The sequence below is a fragment of the Malurus melanocephalus genome, unplaced genomic scaffold (genome assembly GCF_030028575.1).
Source record: "Malurus melanocephalus ecotype Western Australia unplaced genomic scaffold, MMel_1.1 scaffold_428, whole genome shotgun sequence".
Lineage (NCBI taxonomy): Eukaryota > Metazoa > Chordata > Aves > Passeriformes > Maluridae > Malurus > Malurus melanocephalus.
This window is the reverse complement of record NW_026623660.1, coordinates 465,222-490,117: the sequence shown is the minus strand read 5'-3', so window position 1 is coordinate 490,117 and position 24,896 is coordinate 465,222. Positions and strand designations below refer to the sequence as shown.

Here is a 24,896-nt window from a genome sequence, read left to right as displayed (position 1 = left end):
ATCTGCAGCCTTAAAATATGAGGAAGTAGATAAGCTTTGTTGCTTATCCTGTAAACCACAAAATCTGTGCTGGTTGTGGCCAGGGGTGTGYTGTCATCATTAAATGAGGAATTTCCAGTTCTCTTAAGGTGCCTCTATACTTGCAGCTTTTCCCTGTTTTTGAGAGATGGTTTGGTAAGTGCAGCTGGGCAGAGATCCCCAGGAAAAGCACATTTGTGGGTGTCTGTGCCTTGAGCCCCTTGGCCCTGCCTGGAAAGTGAAGCCCACTAAGATAATTTTAGCTTGTAAGCCAGCAAACCTCAACTGCTGAAATGGTTCTCCCAATAGGTGAAGTCTGTATGGGAGCCTGTTTGTTACATTCCTTATGATTACCTGTGTGTAAGAAAATATCCAGRTAGWCTTGGTGTTTCTTCTACACTGTAGGACTGAAAGATGGGAATGTGATAGGATGTTTATGCTTTATGGAAGATCTTCCAGCTGATCCTGAGCTCCTGAAGGTCTGTGTGACACAGGTGTTGCACCTTTTCTTTCAATTTTGATAAAAGCTGCTAACCACACTTGCTGGTGTGCAAGTGAATTCTTGTGGGAGCATCAGGGACATGGACGARGAAATACAGATTGCAGATACTGAATATGAAGCAACCAGAATGTTTTTGTCTTCTGACATTTCAGCTTAGTTGCAAGYAACTTTTGCTGTTGCTCTTAGTAAGTGAGCAGGATTTAATCCCAGCTTTTTGGCTCATGAAAACTGAATGCTGTTATCACTGTGTTCAGCTACATGCAAATTCATGTTAATCTCTGGTATATAAAAGAACTGAATGTAAAAAGTGATATAAGCGTGAAGTTATTCCTGGTGTAACTCAGCAAAATACATTATTTTATCCTTTTAAAAAYGTTCCTAGCACCTTAGGACAATTTGTGACTGTTATTTAAAGTGATTTCAATGAATATTTTGTTCTTTAGGTAATAGTTAGAAAGTGTATATAACTTACAGGCATATAATTGARCTTCCATTTTCAGATAGCAGTGAGCTTCAGGTGTGGTGTGAGGTGGATGTCAGGAGAGCACAACAAAACTCTGCTTTTCAGTTGTATTTGAATTTGGTCTCTCCATTTGTGCTTGGTGAGTGTTTTTATAGGAAAGCTTCATTGTCTGTGCAGTGAAACTGCACACTGGGATGTGGTTCCACTTCACAAGGCCTTTTGTAATGCAATTATCATTGTGCAGGAGAGGGGAGAGGAGAAACTGGCATGCATCTGCATGACCTTATTTATTCTGAGTCTCTTAATGATATCTGACAGCTTTGTAAGTCGTAATTTTTATTTTTTAGTGCCTTCTATACAAGACTAAGCAGGAAAAGGGAAGATGCAAGAAAATAYGGAGAAAATAATGTAGTTGCAGTGCTGATCATGAGAGAGCTGTATCTTGTACATATATRTGTTTCCTTCTGGAAATATTGGCTGCTGTTTTGCTAGGAGGATGCARTGCTTGCAGACAATTGAAACCATAAATGTCTTGCATCTTCAAAAATCCTCGGAGGGTGAGGACTTGTAAATATGCTATTGCTGTTGCAGAGATTGCTATAAAATCCTATAGTAGCAAGGAAATGGGAAGTTCCTAAGGGAAAAGGGACAAACTGAAATATCCGGCCTGGAAAAACATAAAACATTTCAAGGCAAACACTAAATTCATTAACTTAGATGAGTTCCATAATGGGCTGGTTTAGCTCCTCCCTCTGAATGGACAATTGGAAGAACTGTATGTATGCATTCAAATAGCTTTTGTTCTGGGCAGTGAGGGGAAAAAGACTTGAAACACAGTTTGGTTTCTTGCAGAGAAGAAGGAGGAGTTGGCTTCAAACATGGTAAACTCTTCTCCTAGGAGCAGAGTGTGCTTCTGGCTTTGTTTCTCTTAATTGGAATGGAATTGTGCAAGTTATAATTACTCTGGAGAAACTACTGTCACAAAAGCAGTGGAATCTTCRCAATCAGAAAAAATTGAGACTGACAGATTGAGGTTGTTTTGGAGGAGGTATCGATAGCATTGCCATGCTGTCATTTAGTGTTTTGTACTTGTCTCGTTTTTGGAACCTGGTGAACGTTTGTAAGAGTGGAAACTGAATTTTCTTATTCTTCCCCTTAAGCTAAAATTGGGTGAGGTGAAAATGTTTGCATTACACCATTGCCAACCATCTGGAAAAAATCTAATTTAGTCTATCCATAAAGTAGAGCTGGAATGCTTCATAAATCTGTAAGTTATTTGCAGATTGCTGAGGAAAAGTTTGTTGGTTCTTTACATTCCTCCCAGAGGGAAAAATGTCCAGTTGTCTCTTCAAGAGTTCATAGCAGTAGCCTGACAAAACTTCTCTCAGGGTCACTRCATGTTGATTTGCATGATGTGCAGTCAGGCCCAACATTTTCATGCAGTGGTCAGATTTGGAGATACAAAAGTTCTTTCTTGTTCCCAGCATTCTTGGTTAAGGATGCAGTAAGGCTTTTCTTCTTGCTAAAGAGAACTTTTGGTTTGCCAGCTGGCTTTTTCTTCTGTCAATTCTCTGCTTCTTGCAGATGTACTTGCCTGAAATGTAACTTGCTGTGAATGAGATTTTTTTACTGTAATGTATATGAAGTATTTATACAGAGAGAAGCATGGCATAGCAAATTAGCTGTTCTTGTGGCAGGTAGTAGTTGTCTTCAAAATTACTGTGGTATCAAAGGAAGCTGTTTACTTATGAATGCAAAAATCCTTCTTTTGCCATGGGAAGAAATAGTAAAATTAATATTTGTCAAGTGTGAGTGTTAGCAGTTTTCACATTTCTCCTGTGTACAAATTCTGTTTCTATGTCTTGTCAGGTAGATCATCTAAAGCAGCTGGGTATTTGCAAAAGAAGACCCTGACAGCACACAGATACTTAATTTCTAAATCAAGTTCAACGATGCATTAGAGGGAGCTGCACTGGCTGCAAAGAGATTTCACACTGAAGGATGAACAGTGAAGAAGAGTTTTATGATGCCGTTACGGGTGAGTGATGGGCACAGTGCCAAGGGAGAAAAAAAATCCCAATAAATTGCATTGTGTGTGTGGTGAGGGGCTGGTAATATATATCTGTTAATAATAAATCAAAAGTAGGCTTCTGTTGGTAAAACTTGTTGGGCTGCCTTCTGGAAAATAGAAAGGGAAAACTATAAGTTGTGTTCAGGCTTGGAAATGAGTATTTTTTTTTTTCTTGTTAAAGCTTAATGGTGGTTATTATTTCATCAGTGCTTTATTATAACAGTCCTTTAGTGGCCAGATCTTGCTTTCATTTTCTGTGAAAAACAATTTAATAGCAGCTTGAGAAGTGATGCTTTTAAAACCCTTTGAAAGATGAAATATTTTCTGTGGGTTGTTTTTATTGTTATTTTATTCTTTTTTTTTTATTATTTTAATGGAAAACTTACCCAAAGGAATTGAAGTAGAAAATGTGTTYCTAGTTGAAACAAATTACTGTAAAAGTCTGTTTTCAAGATAGGGAGCCAAAAGTCTTTGCAATCCTGTTTTTTCTAAAAAAGCAAATGTGAATCACTTCACACTTGAGCAGTGTATCAAATAGTACATTGCTTTGAATTAATAAGGATGAATAGTTATTTATAAGAGCTTCAGATGGTGTTAGTGGTGAAATAAAATGCTTGAAGTATTTTAATAAAGAAAAAGGAAATCCTCTCAAAGATAYCAAATAATTTAAGTCTTCCACTGAAATGTTGCTTCAGAAATCCTATAGCAGAAAATAAATGAGAAACATTGAGTGTACAGTGGTTAATGTAAAATCACAAAGAGATTTTACAGAGAAAAAGGGAATAATGGTAAGTGTGAAAGCTTGAAGGAATGGAAGTAGCATGGCAGATAGAATTGAGTAAGGTAAACTTACACATGGATGGTTGGAAATTCATATGAGTAGTAAACAGAGGGGGCTGGGTGAARCAGTGTGACTGACAGCAGACTGTACAGGACTTGTCACAACTATGTCACAGAGGAGAGAAGGAAATTTGGTTCACATTCATGCCAGTTAGGAGTGATGKGGACTAGTACTTCAAATTCATCTGYGAAATCAAACTGCTGTACCATTAAAATCTTAAAACCACAATGGGTTATTCCTGTATGTCATTAGTAATCTTTCAGTTCCAAGAGCTCAGGGTTGCTSCCATCAATGAGCTAGATCTTTTTCCCACTGAAAAGGTGTGAAAAGAAATGTGCCTCTRAGCATGAGGTCTGTGTTGTACAGCTTTGATGTGATGCATTCCTTTGTCCCTTGCTGCAGAGCTGCACAGCCCACAGTGCTTGACTTCTGTGCATTTAGACACTGGTTTTGTCCTCTTTCCTCTTCTTTTTTCCCCTCTACATCAGAAGGTTGATTCCCCCTGCAAGTGCTCCAGGTGGTGGTGACTGAGCTACTGTGCATGAGATGTTGTTGTACCTGCAGTCATGGCTGATTGCTCAGAACTGGGGTGTTGTGTATCAGTTCTGTGAGCACTCCTTGTTCCATCCCCATTCTTCCACAGGGAGGAATGTACTGAGATAGATATATATATATATATATATGTTCCCTGGAGTCTGGTACTTGGTTTAAGAGGAGTGCTAAGTTTGGAATACTTTGCTTCAGATTTGTTCTCCCTCAGGAGTGTCTGTCTGTAAGGACAGGTGCTCAATCCCTTTCTCCAGCTGGGTGCTTTAGGAGATGCTGACAGTTTGATGAGTTCCTTGCATAGACCTAGTGAAGTCAGACCTAGTGAAGTCAGACTTAGTGAAATCAGACCTAGTTCTTTGTGGCTGTGTCTTGTCCAGGTCATACAGAAACGTGATGCAGAGAACAACTGTAAATGGSCCTTTTGTGTGCCCTGGCTGCTGATGTCTGTAGTAACTCTTGGCTCCTGTTAACACTGTGAGGCTGAGAAACTTCCTGGTTCTGGCACTGTCCCCATCTCATCCAAAAGATGTGCTCATGGGATGGAATTGTGTGCAGGATGTTGGGAATCATCCTCCTGGCAGATGGTTTGTCCCTGACTGGATGATGATGGCTCTCATGAAGGTGCAGCATGGTCTGGGGTATTGATGAATTGATCTGGTGACCGAGAGAGTTTCCATGGGGAGGAATTTCTTTGCAGTCAGAGATYATTAGCATTGCTGGCACTTGACAGCTTTATCCCATGAATGAGTACTCCCCTTGGGAATGTTACCTGTGATCTCACTTMATTTCAGACAGCACAGCTGTCAAGAATCTGCTTTTTCTCAAATTCCAGTATCAGATTTCTCTGAGATTGGATCAAGTAAAAGGTGGTCAATCCTTTGATGAATTTCAGATTCTTTGARTTTTTTTGTGAGACAAAGAGCATATAGCTTTGATCTGTGTCACCTTGGGTGTGTTAATCTCACCACAGACTTTTTTAAGACCGTGTGTCTCTTTTAGAGGTGTATCCTTCATTAATATTGTCAGWTATCTGTTTACCAAAGTGTTTTGTGAAAGGGTTGCCACAAAGCAGGAAAATGCCTGGCTGTTTACCAGGGTGATTTATTTTTGAGAACATGGAGAGTTTAATTTTGCTTTTTTTTAAATATTAGCCTGCAGTTCCATAGAAATCTGTTCTGTGTCCAGAAGGCTCAGCCAGCTGAGTGTATTTGTGAGGATGATGTTGCTTTCACGTGGGGTGGAGGAAGGGAGGTATCTGCCRAGCTGATACATCCTCATTATGTCTCGATCAGACTGATTCAGTGGCTGTCTAAGTATTGCAGATGTTGGGAAAGGCCAACCTGCCTCCCATCAGCSAAGTTTGTGATGATAAATTTATTTTGGAAAGTGGAGAATGGTTAATTTCTTTCTGGCAAAGAAAGAAAAATACCTCTTGCTTCACTTGCTGTCTACGCTTCCAGCATGTTTATYCCTATTCCCTATGCCTTTTTTAGGTCTGAAGGCTCTCAGTACCAAGGTATTTTGATTCCCTTTCTGTSTTGGCTGCCAAGGCTTAATTAGTACTTAGGGCAGTTGCTGACTGTCCAAAGGGGAGGTCTCGTGTCTGTCCATGACTCACAGAACCAGGGCCACTGCTGCCTTGGCTGATGTGCAGCACAGTCTGAGTGGACTTGTTTCATTTGCAGGATGTGGAAGAGGAAGGCTAAGAGAACTAGAGTTACTGGCAAGTCACTTTTCTTTAAGCTCTTGAAATAGATTTATGTTGGCACCCAACTTAAGTATTTTATTTTGAAAATTTAAGACTTTTTAAAAGCTCTTGTTTCACTCTTAACACACATAAGTGGAAGTTCTGATTGTTGACATTGTATTTCTGTCTGTGGTCCCCTATCCTCCTTTCAAATCTCAACTTTTATCCTCACTCCCAGTGGCTTTTTAGTATGAAAACTGTCCGTAAGTAACTATTGCCTACTTAGCTTCTCAAAGCTTTATTGGCAGCTGGTGTAAGGCTCTTTTTGTAACTTARAAAAACCTGAACCAGTCATTTCTGTAAGGTGTAAGGAAGAACAGTGTCTGGAGAGTTCTTCATAGAACTGTAATCGTAGGACTTCACTGAGAAGCATCTTTYGAAACTTTCTCAATGGGCTTGTAGTAGAGAAGCATGTAATGCTAAGGTTGAAAGTGTAGTTKAAAGTCTATGATTAAATGGCTGTGTACAATAGTGGTTTTGGTTTGTTGGGTTTTTTTTAAGTAATTAGGTGGAAGTGCAGCCTATTAAAAGCAAACTTATCCTTCTGATGTACTCCCTTTTCTGGAGCAGTGGTTTAATTTTTGTTGTTTTGTCTCCAAGACACTCATTTGAATTGTTTTTATTTTATTTAACTCTTTCATTTACTTACCAATGATATATTGTTGTCCATAAATAATATAGATACTCGAATCTAAATTCCTTTTGTGCTGTACAGGAACAGGACAAAACAATTCYGAGTCATGGGCAACAGAAAACCTAATGTGGATATAAGACAATGACCGTTTGGCAGGATTTGCAATGTTTCAGATACAATTAGAGTTTGATTGAAATTACAGTTACTGTAATTGAAATTACAGTAACATTTTTCTTAGCTATTTCTCTCTAAACCAGTGGACTATTCCTGTTGTCAAGCTTTACTTTTACACTTAGGTGTGTTTATCTCGTTGAAGTGATGCTGTTCCTTACATTGTGTGTGCTTGATCAGTTTTTTGGGTGAGGACATATGTACCAGAAAGCTGATTCTTTTTTTTTTTCCCAGCTTTATACTTAAACTAATAAGTTATTTTGCTCATTGTATTGTAACAGGTTCCAAAAAAGCTAACATAYGGTTAGAAATACCATTTTAAAATGATAAATATTTTGCTGTGAGTTGACTGAAGTTTTTTTTTAGACAAGTGTTTCAGGGTAGTCTTCATTTTAATGACCTGAATCTATTTGTGACTGTCATGCTTTCCAGTTGAGTACTGAGACTGCCAGGGTGTGGTTGTTGCTGGTCTAATTACAATCTTGTGACATCAGAACGTAGGAGACAGGGCAAGACATGACATCACCCGTTACACCGACTGTTTAYCAAGTAAGATCATATCAGTGGGACATCCTGGTGCAGTTCTGGATGTTATTGTTGTGGTCTTGTTCCCTGRAAAAAGTGTAGCTTTTTGTTTCTGGCGTGTACCTGGCATGAATTGCTCTAATACAGCAAAAGCAGCCATTGGAGGAGTCAGCACAAAGTTGGAAGTATGGCTTTTTTAAAAAGTTAGAGGTAGASGATCAAGCATTTTAGTCTGTTTGAAATGGAAATAATCTTGGTCACAAATGATTTCTTAACTACATTAGAAGTGTTTACAAAGTATTACTTTGTAATATTTCAGAATCTTTCTGTACCYGCAGCTGGGCTCTGGGATCAGCCATAGCTGAGTGTGGTGGCAACTCAGCACCAAGACAATGGGCTGCTCAGGATGTGTCAGCTGGAAGGAAAAAAAATGCAAAAACTGTTATGTATTCCTTAAAACCATGGCAAAAATGGTATGCCAGCAAATACCTAAGTTTTCACTTTGCTTTTTGATTCTGATTCTTAGATTGGAAGCTGGAAACKAAAGTCTTTCTTGAGGAAGAATTGACCTTTTGCACTCAGAAAGGCCTTAATGATCTTAGAATTAATTTCAACAAAAATGTTCCTTATTACACGGAATGATCAGCCATGATCTCTGTTGCAATACCATGGCAGCTGTGAAGGATCGTTTTAATTGATCATTTTTGGTTGCCTTGTGGTGATGCTGTTGTGGTTTWAAAGGGTTTTGTTTCTACAGTCAGTCTGTGTAGCAGCACTGAGGGGAGGCCTCCTGCTCTTGATTGTGACCAAATGTGTGTGTAGAGGTGCATAAAATGCTTTTAAATTTTTTTTATTCAAAACCATATGCAAAAATTGTCGTTATTTATATTATTGTGTGTGTAATTTACGTGACTAAAAAAATTAAATCATTAAACTGGATTGTTGGTTCAGTCCAACTTGCACTTAAGGCTGCTTGATACATAAACTTTGTTCTACAGATTCCTTATTGTTTAACATTTTTGGGGTTAAACCTGTTCCAAGCATGTTTCTGCAAGCTGGGATATGGTTACAGTGGTGTTTTCAGTAGCCCTGGACCAAATGGATGGATTTGGGACACAGGAAATGTCCCTAGTGGATGGATTTTGGGATGTAGGAAATGCAGCCACCTCTTGTAGATCATGCTGTGGGCCACTTGTAGAGCTCAGGGAATGCTTCATCCTGATGTCCCCAGGTTCCTGCTGCAACCATTAGGGAAGTGTTACATGATTTGCACTCATGGGTGGCAAAAAGAAGCTCAATATCCTATATTTCTATGGTTGCAGTTGCCTGGGTGTTTTCTCCCTCCTGCATTGTGAGATGGCTCTTTTCTCTTTGCTTTTTTTTCTTTTTCTCCTTGCCTGTTAGCAGTGTAASTTTAAATTATTTAAGGTCTTTGAGGAAAACTACATAACTGAACCAAATTATTCTAATTACACTGCAGCTCTGAAAAACAGACAATGAAGCTAATCTGATTAGGARCTACTCCAGAGCTTTTAAGATTCCAAATTAGTTATAAATTCAGCAGTGTGAAAAATGGCAATTCTTTATTCTAATGCCATAGTTGGCTCATAATACTCTTGGAAATTAGGTCACTTAATAAAGAGTTTTCATTCTGATAGTCTTTGAAGTAAACTAACCTGGTCTAAGTGTACTTCAGATGTGAGACTTGCAAAATGTGAGTGGCCCTCTGTGGCATGGGAAGGTTCCTGAGAAAGCTGTTGCCTTTTGGTTTTTATACAGGCTTTGATTCTGACAATTCTTCAGGAGACTTTTCAGAAGCAAATCATAAAGTTCCAGAAATGCTTGATCTAGATCCACACCAAAGCAAGAGGACTGGAAAGCATAATGGAGAGACAGAGATACAAGAAAATGGAATTAAGAGACACAGGTAAACACATAGAGGTACATAGGAGATGAGAGGTGAGCATGTGCTGGCTCTTACCTTTTGGAATGTTGCTATTCTCATGGAAGAGGATAATTCTCTGGAATTGAAAAGTCATTTCATGTGTCTGCTTCCTGTGCCAAGTCTGGGGTGATGCTTCCTTTATAAGTTGCTTCCATARCTGCAAAAGAAAATGGCTTGTAATGGGCTGATAATGAGAGTTTCTTTTTTTTTTTCCATTACAGGACATCATTACCTGCCCCAATGTTTTCTAGAAGTGATTTTAGTGTGTGGAGCATATTAAAAAAATGCATTGGACTGGTAAGTTAGCTTGGATCAAGCATCTGTGTAAGGTGTCCTAATGTCAGCTGGTTAATTTTATTGCTTAAACATTTAGATACAATTATACCTGGTGCATTTTACTTTTTTTTTCAGTAGGAAACAGTTTTAAACTGCAGCTCTCTAAATCTCAACATTTATTTATTAACAGTACTATTTCCATATCTTCTTTCACTGTTAGAGCATGTGGATTGACATTTCTGAAGCTGTTTTAAAGAACCAGAATGAAGCCATTAAAATATAGTCAAATATGGTTGATTGATACAATGCTCTCTTACCTGCTTTTTTATTCTTTACTTAGCAAAATGTGATTTAGGGCTTTATTTAATTAATTCATGTAATCTAAGAGATACACCTGTAGTGTCAAAACTCCTTTTAGTGGGATGAGTGACCTATCTACTAGAATCTTTTGCTCTGACCAAATCAATTTAAGTCAGTTAGGGTTAACATTTTTCTTCCCTTACTGCCTGTGCCAAGGTGAGGAAAATGTTGCATTAACTTCATCTGGTGGCATTCTGCTTTCTGCTAAGTTTTAAGCACTTACATTAATGATTTAGTGCTCAGTCATGAGTGCAACTTTGTAATTAAACAGCCAAATTTGTTTGGGTATAGTAAAAGACCTGGGAAATTGGAATCTCTGTGTGAACTTCGTGTCTGTCTTGTATCCACACGTGAAACCAGAAAGGGTCTGACACAAATAACAGGCTGCTTAAATAAAGTTACTAAAATCTGTTAGAGCAATTCAAGTACTACTCTTTATGTAACTGTTCCTTTCAAAAAATAATTTGTGGTTGCTGCAGTACATAGATTTTATGCAAATAAGCATGTGAGGGTTTTCAAGGATTACTTCAGTATCAGCAGGGAGCTGGTTGGCACATTATTGCTGCTGCCTATGGAAATTTTAACCTGCTCTGCTTCACACAGACTGGAGCAGAGAAGGTAACATTCTTTGTGAATTTATTAGGTTAGCTGGATCAATATTTTAAGTTGTTATTTCAGATTGCACGTAGGGTTTTTAGTGCTTCCAGCGCCTTTTAGGTGTAGCATTTGGAGGTCTGCCCCAGGCTTGCCAAACATCTTTTGAAGAATGCTGTAAATAAACTCACCCACAACTTATTTTGACAATTCTTGTTGTTGCCACTTGTTAACTTTGTGTTGTCCCTACCTTTTGGTYATGCAGGAGCTGTCCAAGATTACCATGCCCATTGTCTTCAACGAGCCCTTGAGTTTCCTTCAAAGGATAACAGAATATATGGAACATATATACCTCATTAATAGGGCTTGTAGTCATGCAGATCCCCTGGAAAGAATGCAGGTAAGAMCCCCTACCACCTCTGGGAAGTTCAKAGTRGGATATGGTCYCTGGCTGGTCTCACACCAAGGGRGTGAATATGGTGCCATATCAGGTTAGGCTGGTGTTGCTCTCAGCTCTGATTTATKTAAGTGAAACTGGAGTGTTTATCTTGTATTCTGTGTTTGTGTAGTCCATACCTGTATTTCCCAGCCTGCAGGAGCTYCTCAGTACCTGCTGGCATGATTCAGGAAATCTCATCTGTCCTAGAAATAGTTCTTACCTGGCATTAGGAAAGCAAGGCTCTGTTCCCAGTGAGCTGAGGGTGGAGGGCAGTCAAAATGGGGGAAAAGTTTATAAAAAACCAGGCTGATCTCCTGGAAATAGGTGGGGCAAAGTGTAACCTGCCAGAACTTACCATGCAAAATAATGCCTGTTGGAAATGAGATTCTGAAAAGTGCTTATATTTCTCTACTTCTATATCATTCATCCCATAGCTTAAAAATGCTTTGGCCTTAWGCAATATAAAGCAATTCCTTTTTTGAAATAATAATGTAATACTGTAATGTGCAACAAATGTATTAAACTTAAGAGTTTTAATGTATTATTCTCATAACAATGTGTTCTTAATTTGCTTACAGGCTGTAGCTGCTTTTGCAGTTTCTGCTGTAGCTTCTCAGTGGGAGAGAACTGGCAAACCATTTAACCCACTGTTAGGAGAAACCTATGAATTAACCAGGTAATAATTTCTTTAAACTGGGGGCTGGGGCTCTTTGTGTTACTGAGTTAACAGACTCTACACTGGTTTGGTTGTAGTAAAATATATCCCTGAGTACAGCTAAAATTCTTTTCCTCAAACTATCGCAGAATTTCTGAGTTGTTATAAAAGTTAATAATTTTTTTTTAAGTTTAGGAAAGTATTCTTTGAATTATTTAGAGAAAAAAATGGTTCATGTTATTTCACTAAGGATATTTCCTGATCAGACACTATTAATTAATTTAGATACTGTTCTGTTGATTATGTCAGATAGAGAAATTAGTCTGAAGGACTCCCAGGTTCCTCACATAAGTGGGTGACATGTCTGCAGTGAAGAACAGAATTTTCAGTGAGACCTTTTCGTGCTGCCCAAAGGGTTTTTGTATTTTCATTAGTTATTTCAGTGAACTTCTTCAAATGCTTTTCTGGGTAGAAACCTGGTTTGGGGTATAAAAAGAAAGTGCAGAAATCCTTTCATTTCTTTTATTGTAAATGTGTCATGGAACTAGAAAAGTCGCACCTTCAGTTTAATCTAAAAATACTTCACATTTTTTTAAGTATCAAYTCTTTTCTCTTGCAATATTAAAAATATACTTACTGTTTAATGCTCTTTTTTTTTTTTTGTTGCCAGGGAGGATTTAGGATTTAGGTTTATATCTGAACAAGTCAGCCACCATCCACCTATTAGTGCATTTTATTCTGAAGGCCTCAATAAGGACTTCGTGTTTCATGGATCAATCTATCCCAAACTAAAATTCTGGGGAAAGAGTATAGAAGCAGAGCCTCGGGGAACAATTACTTTGGAGCTTCTGAAGTGAGTATGACAAGTAAATAATTTTTTTCCTTATTGGTGATAATCAYCCTGTTGGCTTTTCAGAGGTGATTACCTAAAAGCCCATTGCTGAAGAGGTTRTAAGAATTTATTTACAAGTTAATTTCACTGCTTAATTTCAGAGGGTTTTTTTTTAAGTTGTCATGCTTCCATAGCTGTAGCAATTTGACCCATTTTTTTCACCATGAAAATTAGCATTTCTTACAAATTGAATGCTACTGAAAGCTAGTGCTGTGAAGGCATGCAAAATTTAAATATAGAGATAAAATTCAATTACTGRGCTGTTCAAGCTCATCTCMRTTTTCAATATTGCTGTTGGTTTWGGTGGTTTGTGTGGAAAGAGCTGCATCTCACAGTATTCTGTGTGGGAGCAAACAGGAGAAACTTGCCAGGATTGCCTTAACACTTCCAGAGAAGGATCAGCTTCCTACTTAAATCAAGAATGCCTTTCCAGATTGCTGCCAGGCTTGTCTCTCATAAATTACCTGACATCCCATGAGTTGTTTTGTGCCCTGGTGGCACAAAGACTCTCTGGAGCTTTCCCAAGTGGGAAATGAGGATGCACAGGAACAGATGCAAATCAAGTGTTCTGCAAAGTGGTGCTTTAATAAAAACCTTTCTGAGGCTTAACTCTGAGGTGGTTTTGAAAATTTGTCTTAAGAAATTTCTAGACATTTGGTTTCAACGAAAACCCAACTTGCCTGCCACAGCAAGCATTGACTTTTCCTGTGCTTTCTTTTGGAAGTAGTTTAATTTTCAAGCTGCTGGCATCTAATCTTCCAAAGTTTATAAAAGTATGAACTGGTCTTGGAGATAAATGGTGATGGAAATAAAGGAAATTGCTTCTGAATATAGAATGAACTGTGAATGTTAGTGCAGAATGCAGCTGTTACCRAAATAATGTTTGTTCCTTGAGAGCCTTTATTTAGAACACTATTAAAATTCCTGCCGAGCCTAATCAAGGCTGATATTTAAACTGGAATATAAACAATTAAAGCATTTATTTTAAATAATTGCTTCAAGTTAGCAGCAGAAGTTGAAATCAAATTGTGAGCCTCTCAGTGCTGTGATTCAGATCATTCTGCTGCTTTGAGGAGTCTGAGAACTGCTCAAGGCCTGAGTGAACAAGGAGCTGTTTGGGAAGCAAAGCTGTGAGTCAATGTTAAAAAGTGTGCCTTTATGTTAACCATGACTATTTCTCAAAGCATAAGAAAACACTTTTCCCTYGCTTCTCCAGCACAAAAAGTGCTTCAATTCATCAGCACTGGCCATGAGTGCCTTGGGTTGTGTTTTGGTTTATGTGGTGAAGTTTTTGGTGTCAAAATAGTTCAGGAATAAAACTGTGTTTCAAGACTGGTGGGATGAATTTGAGGGATTCTGTTATTATTTTTCCCCCACTTGAAGAGTAGTCATTGTTCTGAAAAGTAGTCATTGTTCCAAAGAGTGCTTGAAGAAAGGGAGCTGGGGAAAATAGTGAGACTTCAATGATCTGTTATTTCTCTCTACTGGAGAATGAYAGATGGGTTAAAAACATTAAATAGGAGTGTTCTCTCCATATTCACTGGAAATAGGAGTACAAGGCATTTGTTACGGAGGACACTGCTTTTTCTGTATTGTGTTAAAATAGAGTTTAAAAACTTTCCTAAAATGAGTAAATTGCCAACCAGGTGACTTCAAGTATTTCTTTTATCAGCATGGAAAGGTGAGTGAGAATGAGGCTTTGACTGTGCTAGAGACAATAGGAATCCTTTTGTTTAACTTTTTGATCATWTATAGAGTAATGTTTTTTAAGGATTTAGAATCTGTTAACTCACCTTTAAAGTTTTTCACAAGACAATAGTCCAGAAATTAAACCAAGTGGAAAATCACTTCTAGGACTTTTTCTTCTTCTCAGTAAATCTTTGGGGAGAGGATGGAATTAAACAGCAAACTGGATTTTTAAATGTCATGTTTGTGGAGCTTGAAATAGTGCTGTTGTGTTCCACTGGTGTTAATCAACCAACTAAAACAAAGCAAAAACCACTCACAGCCCAAAATTACCTTYAGTGGCACCGGAACAGGCCTCAAATACTGATGAGGAAATTTGTGACATGTTTGTGGAAACCACTTATGCAATTGATTGCTGCTGCAGCAATTGAATAGAAGACACTTAGGCATTAGTTTTCTAGTCTGGTTCTCCTGCAAATGCTGTGTTTTATCACTTGCAACTTAAAAAGTGCAGATGAAAAAGATGCATTCCTGGACTGCTCTTTATGTTGTGCTGAAATTTATAATCCAAACCACAGCAACTGTAATACTTATTTGAGAAGGGAGAAAAATAAGGGCAATATCACTTTATTAACTTGCACTAATGTTTGGATACAACACATTGTTGGCTTGTAGAGAAAAGTCTGTTTCTCTTCTGTTTTGAAGYTAAGTGCTGGCTGTTCAGTGGAGTGCTAAATATTTTGCCCTGCCATGAGCAGAATTGAAAACAGGCTTGCATTCCATCTCAAGCTCAAGAAAATGATTTCTTTCTCTTATTTCCTTGACAGGCACAATGAAGCTTACACATGGACAAATCCAACCTGTTGTGTACATAATGTAATTATTGGTAAACTGTGGTTAGAACAGTACGGAGTGGTAGAAATTGTAAATCACAGGTAATGCTGATCATGAACCCAGGGGCTGTGGGGATTGTTGTGGTCATTGTGTTASAGAATAGATTTTGATTTTTGTTGGACACTCAGGAAGCTTTGTTTTGTAGCTCCAGAGTCTTGTGGAGTTTTTTTGTCTTTCTGTGGGGTTGTTTTTTTGTCTTCTCCTGACAAATGCAAACTGTCCCTAGGCCTGGGTTTATAATAGTATTAATGTGTAATAATATTARTTAGAAGGCACAAAGACAGACAGCCTATGGAGTGCAAAGGTTTTACATTTGTGARTTACCCATCCAAATTCAGCTCCTTTGACAGAGAGCAGAAATTAAATTTAACTCCAGAACTATTAAATGGAATAATTATCAGAGGCAGATTGGACTTCCATTATGTTGACTGTGATTTGTCACTTTTTTTAGTTTAGATAATGGARAATGTGTTAAATTAAGGATGCAGCACAGAAAAATGACTGCAGAGTAGGTGAACTTAGAGTGTGTCAATTGCTCTGCCAACTGCCTGTATAAAACCTTTTYACTTACATAAAATAAGTTACCTTCTAAACGATGAGGGGGGGAATTTTGGGAGAACTGTTACTCCTGTGCACATTTCTCTGTCAACAGATGAGAGCTTCAATCCAACAAGATGCTGTTTGATACTTCTCATAGCATCAAATCTGTAATGATGTCTCTTGTACTTGCACAGAATTTGTCAGTTCTGTGGAATTTTGAAATTTGTGTGCCTTATTTAATGCCATGGTCAGATAATAAACCTTAGCTAAAGAAAAATAATTATATATGTAACTAGTCACCAACTAACTGTAACTATAGTGAAAAAGCTAAATAAGGTAAAAAASTAAATTTTCTGATGTATTTAGAGGCTTGMTTCTCTAACCATGTACTTATTTTCCTCTACAGTACTGGAGATAAATGTGTCCTTAATTTTAAACCGTGTGGACTGTTTGGGAAAGAGCTTCACAGAGTAGAGGGATACATCCAGGACAAGCAGTAAGTGATAAAAACCTCTTGGTCYCTCTGTTTTTGAACACTGGGGCATCTTTTTTGCTGTCATAGTGACCACAATTGACATGACTGTAAAGCTACTACCAATGTAGATTGTACCCCATTTTTGTTCTGTGTAGCAGCATTAAACCCCCTGATTCCAGGGTGATAGTTTTAAACATTATTAGAAAAACTCTGCAGTCCAGGTTTTGGAAATAAAGGTATCCAGGGAAAATGCAGAGTAGTTTCACTATTGTACAGTCATAATTCCAGTCTTCAGTTTAAAATAATGAGAATGTGGTTGTTAAAAGTTTTTAATTAACCCAAACCTGTTCTGTGACTTTGAGTCCTTGTATTGTAATTGGCTTTGATGTACCTACCCTCATTTAACAGTGGTAAAAGCATGTGACTGTCATGAGGATGTGTTCTGCAGGACTGAGTGCCTGGAGGGCTGGAATGAGCTGAAACATTTTCTTTGCCTTATCAAACATCTGTGATTTCTAAGAATCGCCCGTTCTGTGATTCTGTGAAATCTGCAAATAGAAACATAAAATGCAGCCAAGTAGGAAGCTGGGTATTTAATATAGATCAGAATCTGCAAGGCTTGGCTTAGAAGCCTTGATCAGATGGAAGAGCTGARTCTCTTTTGCTTTCTCTGCAGCAGGAAGAAGCTGTGTGTGATCTATGGCAAGTGGACAGAATGCTTGTGGTGCACTGATCCCACCACGTACGAGACCTACAAAAAGAATGAGAAGAGAGGTGGTGAGCAGAAGAAGAAGTCGGTAAGGTGAAGGCAGGAAAGATTCTGAAATGTCAGAAATGAAATCAAAACATCTCATTTAGGTGAATGAAGGGTTACACCTGTCATTTGGTAGGGGTTGGATGGGGGCAGTGAGAAGGCACTTGGCACTCTGAGCTTTGCACAGAGTGCTGAGCTCACTCTGTAGTGTGAGCTGTTGGCATGGAAGGGAGCTCATAGCAATGGTGTCTGCTGGAGACTGGTCAAACAGAAATCATCAAATATCAATCCCCAAACTGATGWTGTCCAGTCCTTAAATGAGGAAAGTGGCTCTACTGCCAACTGCAGCAGTAAAAATACTAGGAGTTGGGCAKTAAAAAAAGTAACAATTTTGTTTAATCAGATATACTTTTTGGTGATGCAGCTTTTCAGATTTTATGATGCAGGAAGTCTTTACAAACAAGAGGTCAGAAAACATGCAGGGTTTTTACTTCTCATGGAAGCAGTGTCAGGAAAGTTGCTGCCAAAGCCTCAGTGTCACATGGAAAATGGGAAATACTGTCTGGTTGGGTTTCCTGATATCAACAGTTACTCACTGAAAATGAAAAGTTAAACAGAAGCTAATCACTCTTGATGTTAAGAGGCTCAAACTTCAAAAGTATTCACATTAGAAGAATCCAGAGCAACAACAGGCCTTGCTTTTGGCTCTGGATTCCATCATGGTACAAGTTTATATTTTGACTTTTTTTTTTTTTTTAATAATGAGGTTCTGTTCATCTTAAGAAAATCAACTCTTTCTTTCCTTCCTTCCTTCCTGTTGAGACTATATTTAGATGGGGAACTGTCTAACAGTAAACCAGATGTTGACATGGAAAGTAGCCTARAAGTGTCTTTTTAAATAATGAATACTCAACCCAAATGATTGAAATTAGACTCTTAACCATATGGAGCTGTTTTCTAGTGTATAAAACAGGCCCTGTTTAACCTAGTAGGGTAGTTTTGATTAAAACAAATGAGCCATGTCAGAGAGGGCAGAAAAAAAATAGAAAGGGGACCAGAGTGAGGAAAATTGTTACTGTCACTGCAGGATGTTATTGCCTCAAACTTCCCTTCTGGTTGTTGTGGTTTTAAATGGGTTCTCATGGTGAAATGCTCTAAAATTCCACAATGCAGCTGTCTGTGTCCTGCAGCAGTCAGATTCTCTCAGATTCTCAGAGCAGCCTCCTGAACATTGGATTTTTATATGTGCAGCACAGCAGTGCAGCTGGTAACAAAGGAACTTTGAAGGAAAGACATTTTATGAATAAACTTAAGGACACAGTCTTCACAGTGAGAAAACTGGCAGTGATAGTTGTGATTGCAGTCTGGATTGTAGGAAATCAGGCTGAAAAGAGGGCCTGTCTTTTTTAACCACACATCCAAATGTCCTGCAAATGATGATGCAATGTCCAAAAACAGGTGTGCCCTATTTATGACTTAAGATCTAACTTGGGAACTGGTTTAAATTTCAGTCTTGGCTCATTTCAACCTGAAGAARTAATAGTCATGTGAGGTGAAATTARGCTATGKCATAGAATAGAAGGGCAGGTGGAGAAAACACTTCTGAAAGACATTGCTGTTATTACTATTACTGATATTTTAACACACATTCTAGTTTTAATTAAGTGTTGGGAGACTATTCAGGGATATCAGGAGCAAGATGTGATAAAAATGAGAGGGACCTTATACAGAATGAGCAAAAGCAAACAGGAGAGGTGAGGCAGAAGTACAGGAGTATTCAGTATCTCAAATTTGAACAGATTCTTCAACAGTCGCTGCAGAATTCTATGTGAAGCCATCCAATGTTCCTTTGTTCCTCTGTCAAATGTTCTCTCTCTTCCAGAGTGAAGAAGTTATTAAATCTGAGAATGATGAGGCTGATGATATGCCAGAGGTTCAAGACACGGTGCACTTCATACCAGGCAGYAAATTGCTTTGGAGAATAAATTGTAGGCCACCAAACTCATCACAGGTAACTGTTTGAATCAGCCTCTGCCTTGCTCTCGCTGGTGCCTTGTCCAGGGGAATATGATTAATGGTCCAGAGGGCCTTCTTGCTGTGTCACTCTTTGGCATAGGACCAGGTTGTGGCAGTTCTTGCTGCAGCACTRGAATTACACCCCAGCAAGTTCTGCTTGAGCCCTGTGTGGAAAGCAGCTCATCTGGGTCTGTGCTGGCACGAGGAATGCATACTCTGAGTGCAGCTGGAATCCTGGGTGGGCTTAGGTTAACCTGTCTGTGAGATCTTTGCACTGACAGTAGCTAAAATATGGATACACATTCCCTTCTGCTGGCCCTGCTGTTCCAAGACAGGCTGCCACAGGATGCAGTAACTGGGTAGCTGAATATTAACTTCTGTCCTTTCAACRAGACTTTCTGGTCTTTTATGTGTGGGTGGTTTTGTTTTGTTTTGCTTTTTCCTAAAAATCATGATATTAAATGTCAATATGGCAGAAAATGTGTCTTAATCCTCAGAAGCAAAGACTGCTTAAAAAACAAAAGCTGTGATTACCATCCCCATCTGTCCTTTCTTGTTCCTTCCCTCCAACAAAAAATCCAGCTGGTRTTGTATGAACTTATCCTTGCCTTCAGGGCAGCCAGTGGGAGAAGGTTTGCCTCTACAGTTTCTCTTGAAATTCTGTTGTATCCATTCACTATAGCAAACCCAGCGCTGCTTTGCTGGAATAACTTGTGTGTTTCTCTTTAATTTGTTTTTAAGATGTACAATTTCACCAGTTTTGCTGTGAGTCTCAACGAGCTGGAAAAGGGCATGGAAGCGATATTGGCTCCCACGGACTGTCGGCTACGTCCGGATATCAGGAACATGGAGAATGGCAACATGGGTATGTGTTTGCTGCAGGAAATACTTGCACATGAGTATGTTTTGAGAGGGATGGCAGAAGGGAGGTTAATGCAGGAAACACTGCCTTCACTTTCTCATTCCCAGAGCAGCATTAACTCTTTTTCATCCTGTGCCATGAATGCGCTTTTGAACGGTKTATGATTTCTGTTTTCTCCCAGAAAAGCCTGGGAGAGCAGATGCATCCATCCCATGTGGATCCCAGGGCTGCTATCCTGTGTTATGATGTGTTTGCATGTTTGTTAGCTTGGGGGGAGCTGGCAGACRTGCTCTGCTTGCTCTGGAGTTTGTCTGAGACATGTGGTGAGCAGACGTGCTCTGCTGCTCTGGTGTTTGTCAGAGGAAACACACRGCCAAGTAGTGAAAAAAAATCACTCTCTCTTTTATGCCTAATTCGAATTCTTTCCTGCTGTCTCAGTTTGGTGTTTCTGATAGATAAAACACCAAAATTTCAGTTTCAGCTCTGTGTAACAGCAACTTTTCTGAAATTAGTTTTAGGTTTTTGTTGCCTGAGACTGTGTACACCAAATGCTTTCTCATGCTTTATTTCATTTCTCTGAGCTTTTCTTTGTTTTCTGCATTTTTGTTTCTATTTTCCTAAATAACCAATTTCTCTTGAAACATTGGTTAGATGTGGCAAGCAAAGAGAAGGAGAGACTAGAAGAGAAACAGAGAGCTGCTCGCAAGGAGCGTGCGAAAGATGAGGTGGAGTGGCACACACGGTAAGGGGCAGGGAAGGGGGAATTTGTTTAAGCTTGGAATAGTTGGATACACTGCTTGAATTGTTTTTATTCAGGACAGCACGTGTCTGATTRCTTCCATGACAACACAATTTGTAGTGTCACTTAAAGCATTGCTGGGTCAACGATTAAAGATGTAGCTGGAAGCCAAAATTGCTGATAAGTCTGCCATGGATAAATTATCTAATAATAAATGCTGAAACCTGTCATAATTAACTACTGTGGTAATGTTGGGTTTAATTTTTTTTAAACTTACAGAGGTCATGTTTTTGTTAGAGTGCATAAAATGTTAAGTGTCATCTCTTCTTGAACCAATTACTGTCCAGATTTTGGTAGGTGAGCAAGACATTGTGGCCCTCTAGGGCCTTTTATTTTCACACTCTTTGATTTCTTGGCTTAGATACTTCAAAAGTTGCTTTTTTGATTGCATATTCAAGTGATTTCTGAGTCATGGAGTGTATCAGGAGTGATGTGTGATTTGGCTGCTGTTCCCACAGAGTGCTTTTTGCAGCTGCCAGTGCTGTGCAGTCAAGTGAGTGCTCATGGCCGGTCACTGCAGTTGCTTCTTGCAAAGGCAAGAACTTTGGGATGCTCCGTGATTTTATGAAATTCAGAAGAGAAAACATTCTTTTCACAAAGCCTGGGGGAGCAGCTACAGATTAATTCCAGTTCATGCCTTGAAAAATCTCTTCCAGAGAATAAAATTATTTTTCGTCAATGTGGTTAAAAAGTGAGCAGCTGTTGATGTTCTGTGCACAGCTCCATAGAACAAAACTGTTTCCTCTTGGGACAAATTTCCAAAAAGGATTGTGTAACTGATTTGACATCCTTTTAAAGTAGAAGTTAATRTATATAATCCAGAATATCAATGTTATTTTTACTTGGAATAGGACAGATATTTTMAAAGCCATTTCATACTCCTTAATGCTAAAAAAAAGGTGCTTTACAAGGTGGTGATAATTGTGTAGGAAGTTCAGTGTTTTTCATGTTCAGAATATTTCCTGAGAATTTTTTCTGATAAGAAATACCAGTGTATTTTTAGAATGTTTTGTGAAAGAAAGCATTGGGGTTTTTTTCTCTGTGAATAACTGTTCACTCTGTTTGCTTTTTTCTTCTTTTTTTCTCTCTCCTTTTTTGTTTTTGTTTTACAGATGGTTTCATCAAGGCACTAATCCYTACACTGGGACTTCAGATTGGCTGTACTCAGGTGGCTATTTTGATAGAAATTTCTCAGACTGTCCAGACATATACTGAAATTCCAGAAACAATTGCTCATCTCATCCGGACATCTAGTTACTAGATTTCATTCCAAGCCAGTTACTCTGGTTTTGTTGATAGCAAAAACCAGCTTTTCTAAGTAAATTTTCACAGAAATTCTATCAGCCAACAATCAATGATTTAATTATCACTAACGTTGGATTGCCAAATACTGAAATACTGTTGCGCTCATTCCATAAAGCTGCACCTGAAATCATCAAGTTTTCACTAATTTCCAGAGGGACCTTTGGTTCTCCATTTCCTCCCCTAGTTTCTCTGGCAGGAGGATATGCTGTATTCGTAGAGCACATAACATCCTTGAAAACTACATAACTTAAATAAACTAGAGATAATATCCTTGTTACTTAGTACAATAGTGAAGAAGCTGAAGTTTTTGGCACTCAGAGCAGGGATGAAAAGCCAACATGGTACCARCAGGATCAAACACATCCTGTCACACTCCCCGTACTGTATGTAGCACTCCCTGGGGACGGGAGCTCCTGGTCCCCTCTCAACAATTCCATGACTGAGAGACTTGGGACTCAAAACCCAGCCCRAGCTTCTCACACTGTAATTGTCTGTTGCAGAGTCTTCACAACTTTGGGACACTGTGAGCATTAAACTGTATACCTGTGATAAATCCCATAGAGCATACCTTAGGAAGAGGGAAGGGCACACCCAAAATGGGCTTTTCCTGAGGTCAAATGCTGTTCTTACCATAGGAGAAGCTTTGGAAGCAATAGCAGGAATGTYGAAATGGTTCCAATGTACAATATATTGCTTGCTACCACTTGGAGGCTTAACTCTTCTGCACTACCTTTGGCAGCTTTGGCACTGTGTATGCTTCTAGACTAAACTTTCCTTTGGAAGCACTTCCGTGTGTATATCCACACCAGTTCATGTTTTGGGGAAGTTTTGGTTTGCATGTTTCTCATTATTAGGTCATGTCTGTTTTGTATGTTGTGAAAAAGCAGAATCAATTTAAAGCTTTGCAGAGTTATACCTATTACAAGTTTCCTGTGAGCACGTGATGTCAAAAGTGGGATTTTTTTTTTTTTGTTCCATATCAAACCATCAGAGCCATATAATACTGGATATAATCARTTACTGAACTGATGCATTCATTTTCTTTAAGTGGAACACTTCAGGGGGCAGGGTGGGGAGAGAGGCTTAAAAACTTAGGTCCAGTAATTAAAACTAATCCTAATGTTGCTGCTTCTTTTATGAAAGTTTTTAATTGAATAACCAGAGAAAACAGAGAGCGGCTGCACTGCTGGGAAGTTTACAGTAATTTAGAAATTGCTGGTGTTAAGTGCCAGCAACATGAAGAGTTCAAGAAAGAACTGGTCTGATTTATGTCCAAAACATCTGTGGTTTCATCCAGAAAGTAGATTTTTGAAGTGCTTCTCTCCCAGCCACAGGATTTAAAAGCGGCTAAAAGGATTAAAAAAATTAAAAAGGATAAAATAAAATTAACATATTCATAGAGAAACATTTTTCTATCAAGTCATGCATACAACAATTAGACTAAATTTGGGGGAATTTAGTTGTCTTCATTGGAAAAATAAGAGAAGCTCTGAAACTTCAAGGCAGTAAGGAAGAGCATAATGTGTATCTTGTTTATGGCAGCTTGATTCTGTTGCCAAAATTTGTAGCTTGTGTTGATAGAAGTCCACAGGACTTGAGCTGCATTTGGTGGGACAATGCAGGCAGTGGGATTGTGTTTGTTCCTACAAAGGGCACAAACACTTCCGAAAAGACATTGCTGATCTGCATGGAACAGCATAAAAACAGTTTTGATAAAAACCTGAACTTTAACAACAGTGCCAGGCACTGTAACCCCTTTCTAAACTCGCTGCACATGCTGTAGGGAATTTTTTTGTTAAGTGAGGATTGRAAGGAATCACTTATTAGACCAGTTTAATATCTCGTGGGAGTTTAAGCAAGTTTTAAACTACATAGTATGTTTAATGCTGGAGTTGTTTTTAAAACAGTGCATAATATAAATAGAAATTGCCTGAATGGAAAAAACAAATGTACAGATGTTCTGTTTCTAAGAGGAGGTGTACAGGCTAGCATCCCTTTTGTCTAAGCCAGGATTTAAATTCAAAGACCTAAAGCCTTGTCATCATGTGAAATTGTACCAACGTGTTTAATCCAGACTTCAGTATAGAATCTTCATGGGATATAAAAMGAAACTGGGAACATCTCCAGTGTAAGAACACTTCATTAATTACATCTTCATCCCCTTCTCCCCTTCCTTTAGTCTAAATTTTTCAGTAAAATTTCAGATTAGCTCCACTCATTCTTCTAATTTATTGTTCTTCATTGGCAACACTTCCAGAACCCTTTCCCTGCGCTGCCCACATGGCTCTGCTTGGCCAGCCCTGGCATTTCTAATGCTCTCAAAGTCCAAAAGTTTTATTTTCAATGCAGATCTCGCCTCRGTAGTTTACGTGTCAAAACATTAATAACTTTGCACCTTTTGAAAGAATGTCACTTTTATAACTTGATTAAACACTGTATATAAGATAACTGTGTTAGTATATGTTAATACAGCTACATAGAGAGAAACCAGCTAGAAAGAAATKATAATAAATACTTAATAAATACCCTTTGGGCCTCTGGATCTGTGACAGATTTTTGTGAGACATGTACAGAACCATTGGTGGGACAGGAGGACTCTGGCTTTGCTCAGCCAGCTCTGGGGCTGTACCTTGATTTTACCATGATGTTCRCTGGGCAGAGATGATTTAAATCAGAGCTTTGGACACCTCCAGCCCTGGGTGGAGGTGTCCAGCTGTGGTGGACTTTGTTTCTCAGTACCTTTGCCCTGCAGTGTGTGTGGTGATGGGGTTCAGGACAGCGAGGGCTGTGCGGTGCTGGTGGTGTCAGGAATTGGCAGCAGGAAGAGCCTTGGGAATGCTCCCAGCACTGAGAATTCACATTTGTGTGACTGTGGAGAGACCG

General features: G+C 38.8%; 1 protein-coding gene across 4 annotated transcripts in view; it reads left to right on the top strand.

Moving 5' to 3' along the window:
* OSBPL2 (oxysterol binding protein like 2) overlaps window positions 1-24,553 on the top strand; it is a 33,852-nt gene extending 9,299 nt beyond the window's left edge. Inside the window, exons 3-15 of one of the 4 annotated variants that reach the window (XM_057379956.1) lie at window positions 2,857-3,021; window positions 9,301-9,448; window positions 9,688-9,763; window positions 10,962-11,096; window positions 11,714-11,811; window positions 12,461-12,643; window positions 15,196-15,303; window positions 16,209-16,298; window positions 16,954-17,074; window positions 18,914-19,042; window positions 19,789-19,912; window positions 20,561-20,651; window positions 21,821-24,553. In XM_057379956.1, coding sequence (XP_057235939.1) covers window positions 2,985-3,021; window positions 9,301-9,448; window positions 9,688-9,763; window positions 10,962-11,096; window positions 11,714-11,811; window positions 12,461-12,643; window positions 15,196-15,303; window positions 16,209-16,298; window positions 16,954-17,074; window positions 18,914-19,042; window positions 19,789-19,912; window positions 20,561-20,651; window positions 21,821-21,923 — 1,443 coding nt within the window. In that variant the 5' untranslated portion in view covers window positions 2,857-2,984 and the 3' untranslated portion in view covers window positions 21,924-24,553. Of the gene's footprint in view, window positions 1-2,852; window positions 3,022-6,093; window positions 6,168-9,300; window positions 9,449-9,687; window positions 9,764-10,961; window positions 11,097-11,713; window positions 11,812-12,460; window positions 12,644-15,195; window positions 15,304-16,208; window positions 16,299-16,953; window positions 17,075-18,913; window positions 19,043-19,788; window positions 19,913-20,560; window positions 20,652-21,820 lie in introns of those variants that run through there. The other 3 variants (XM_057379955.1, XM_057379957.1, XM_057379958.1) reach the window with 3 other exon arrangements.
* The last annotated feature ends 343 nt before the right edge of the window (window positions 24,554-24,896 follow it).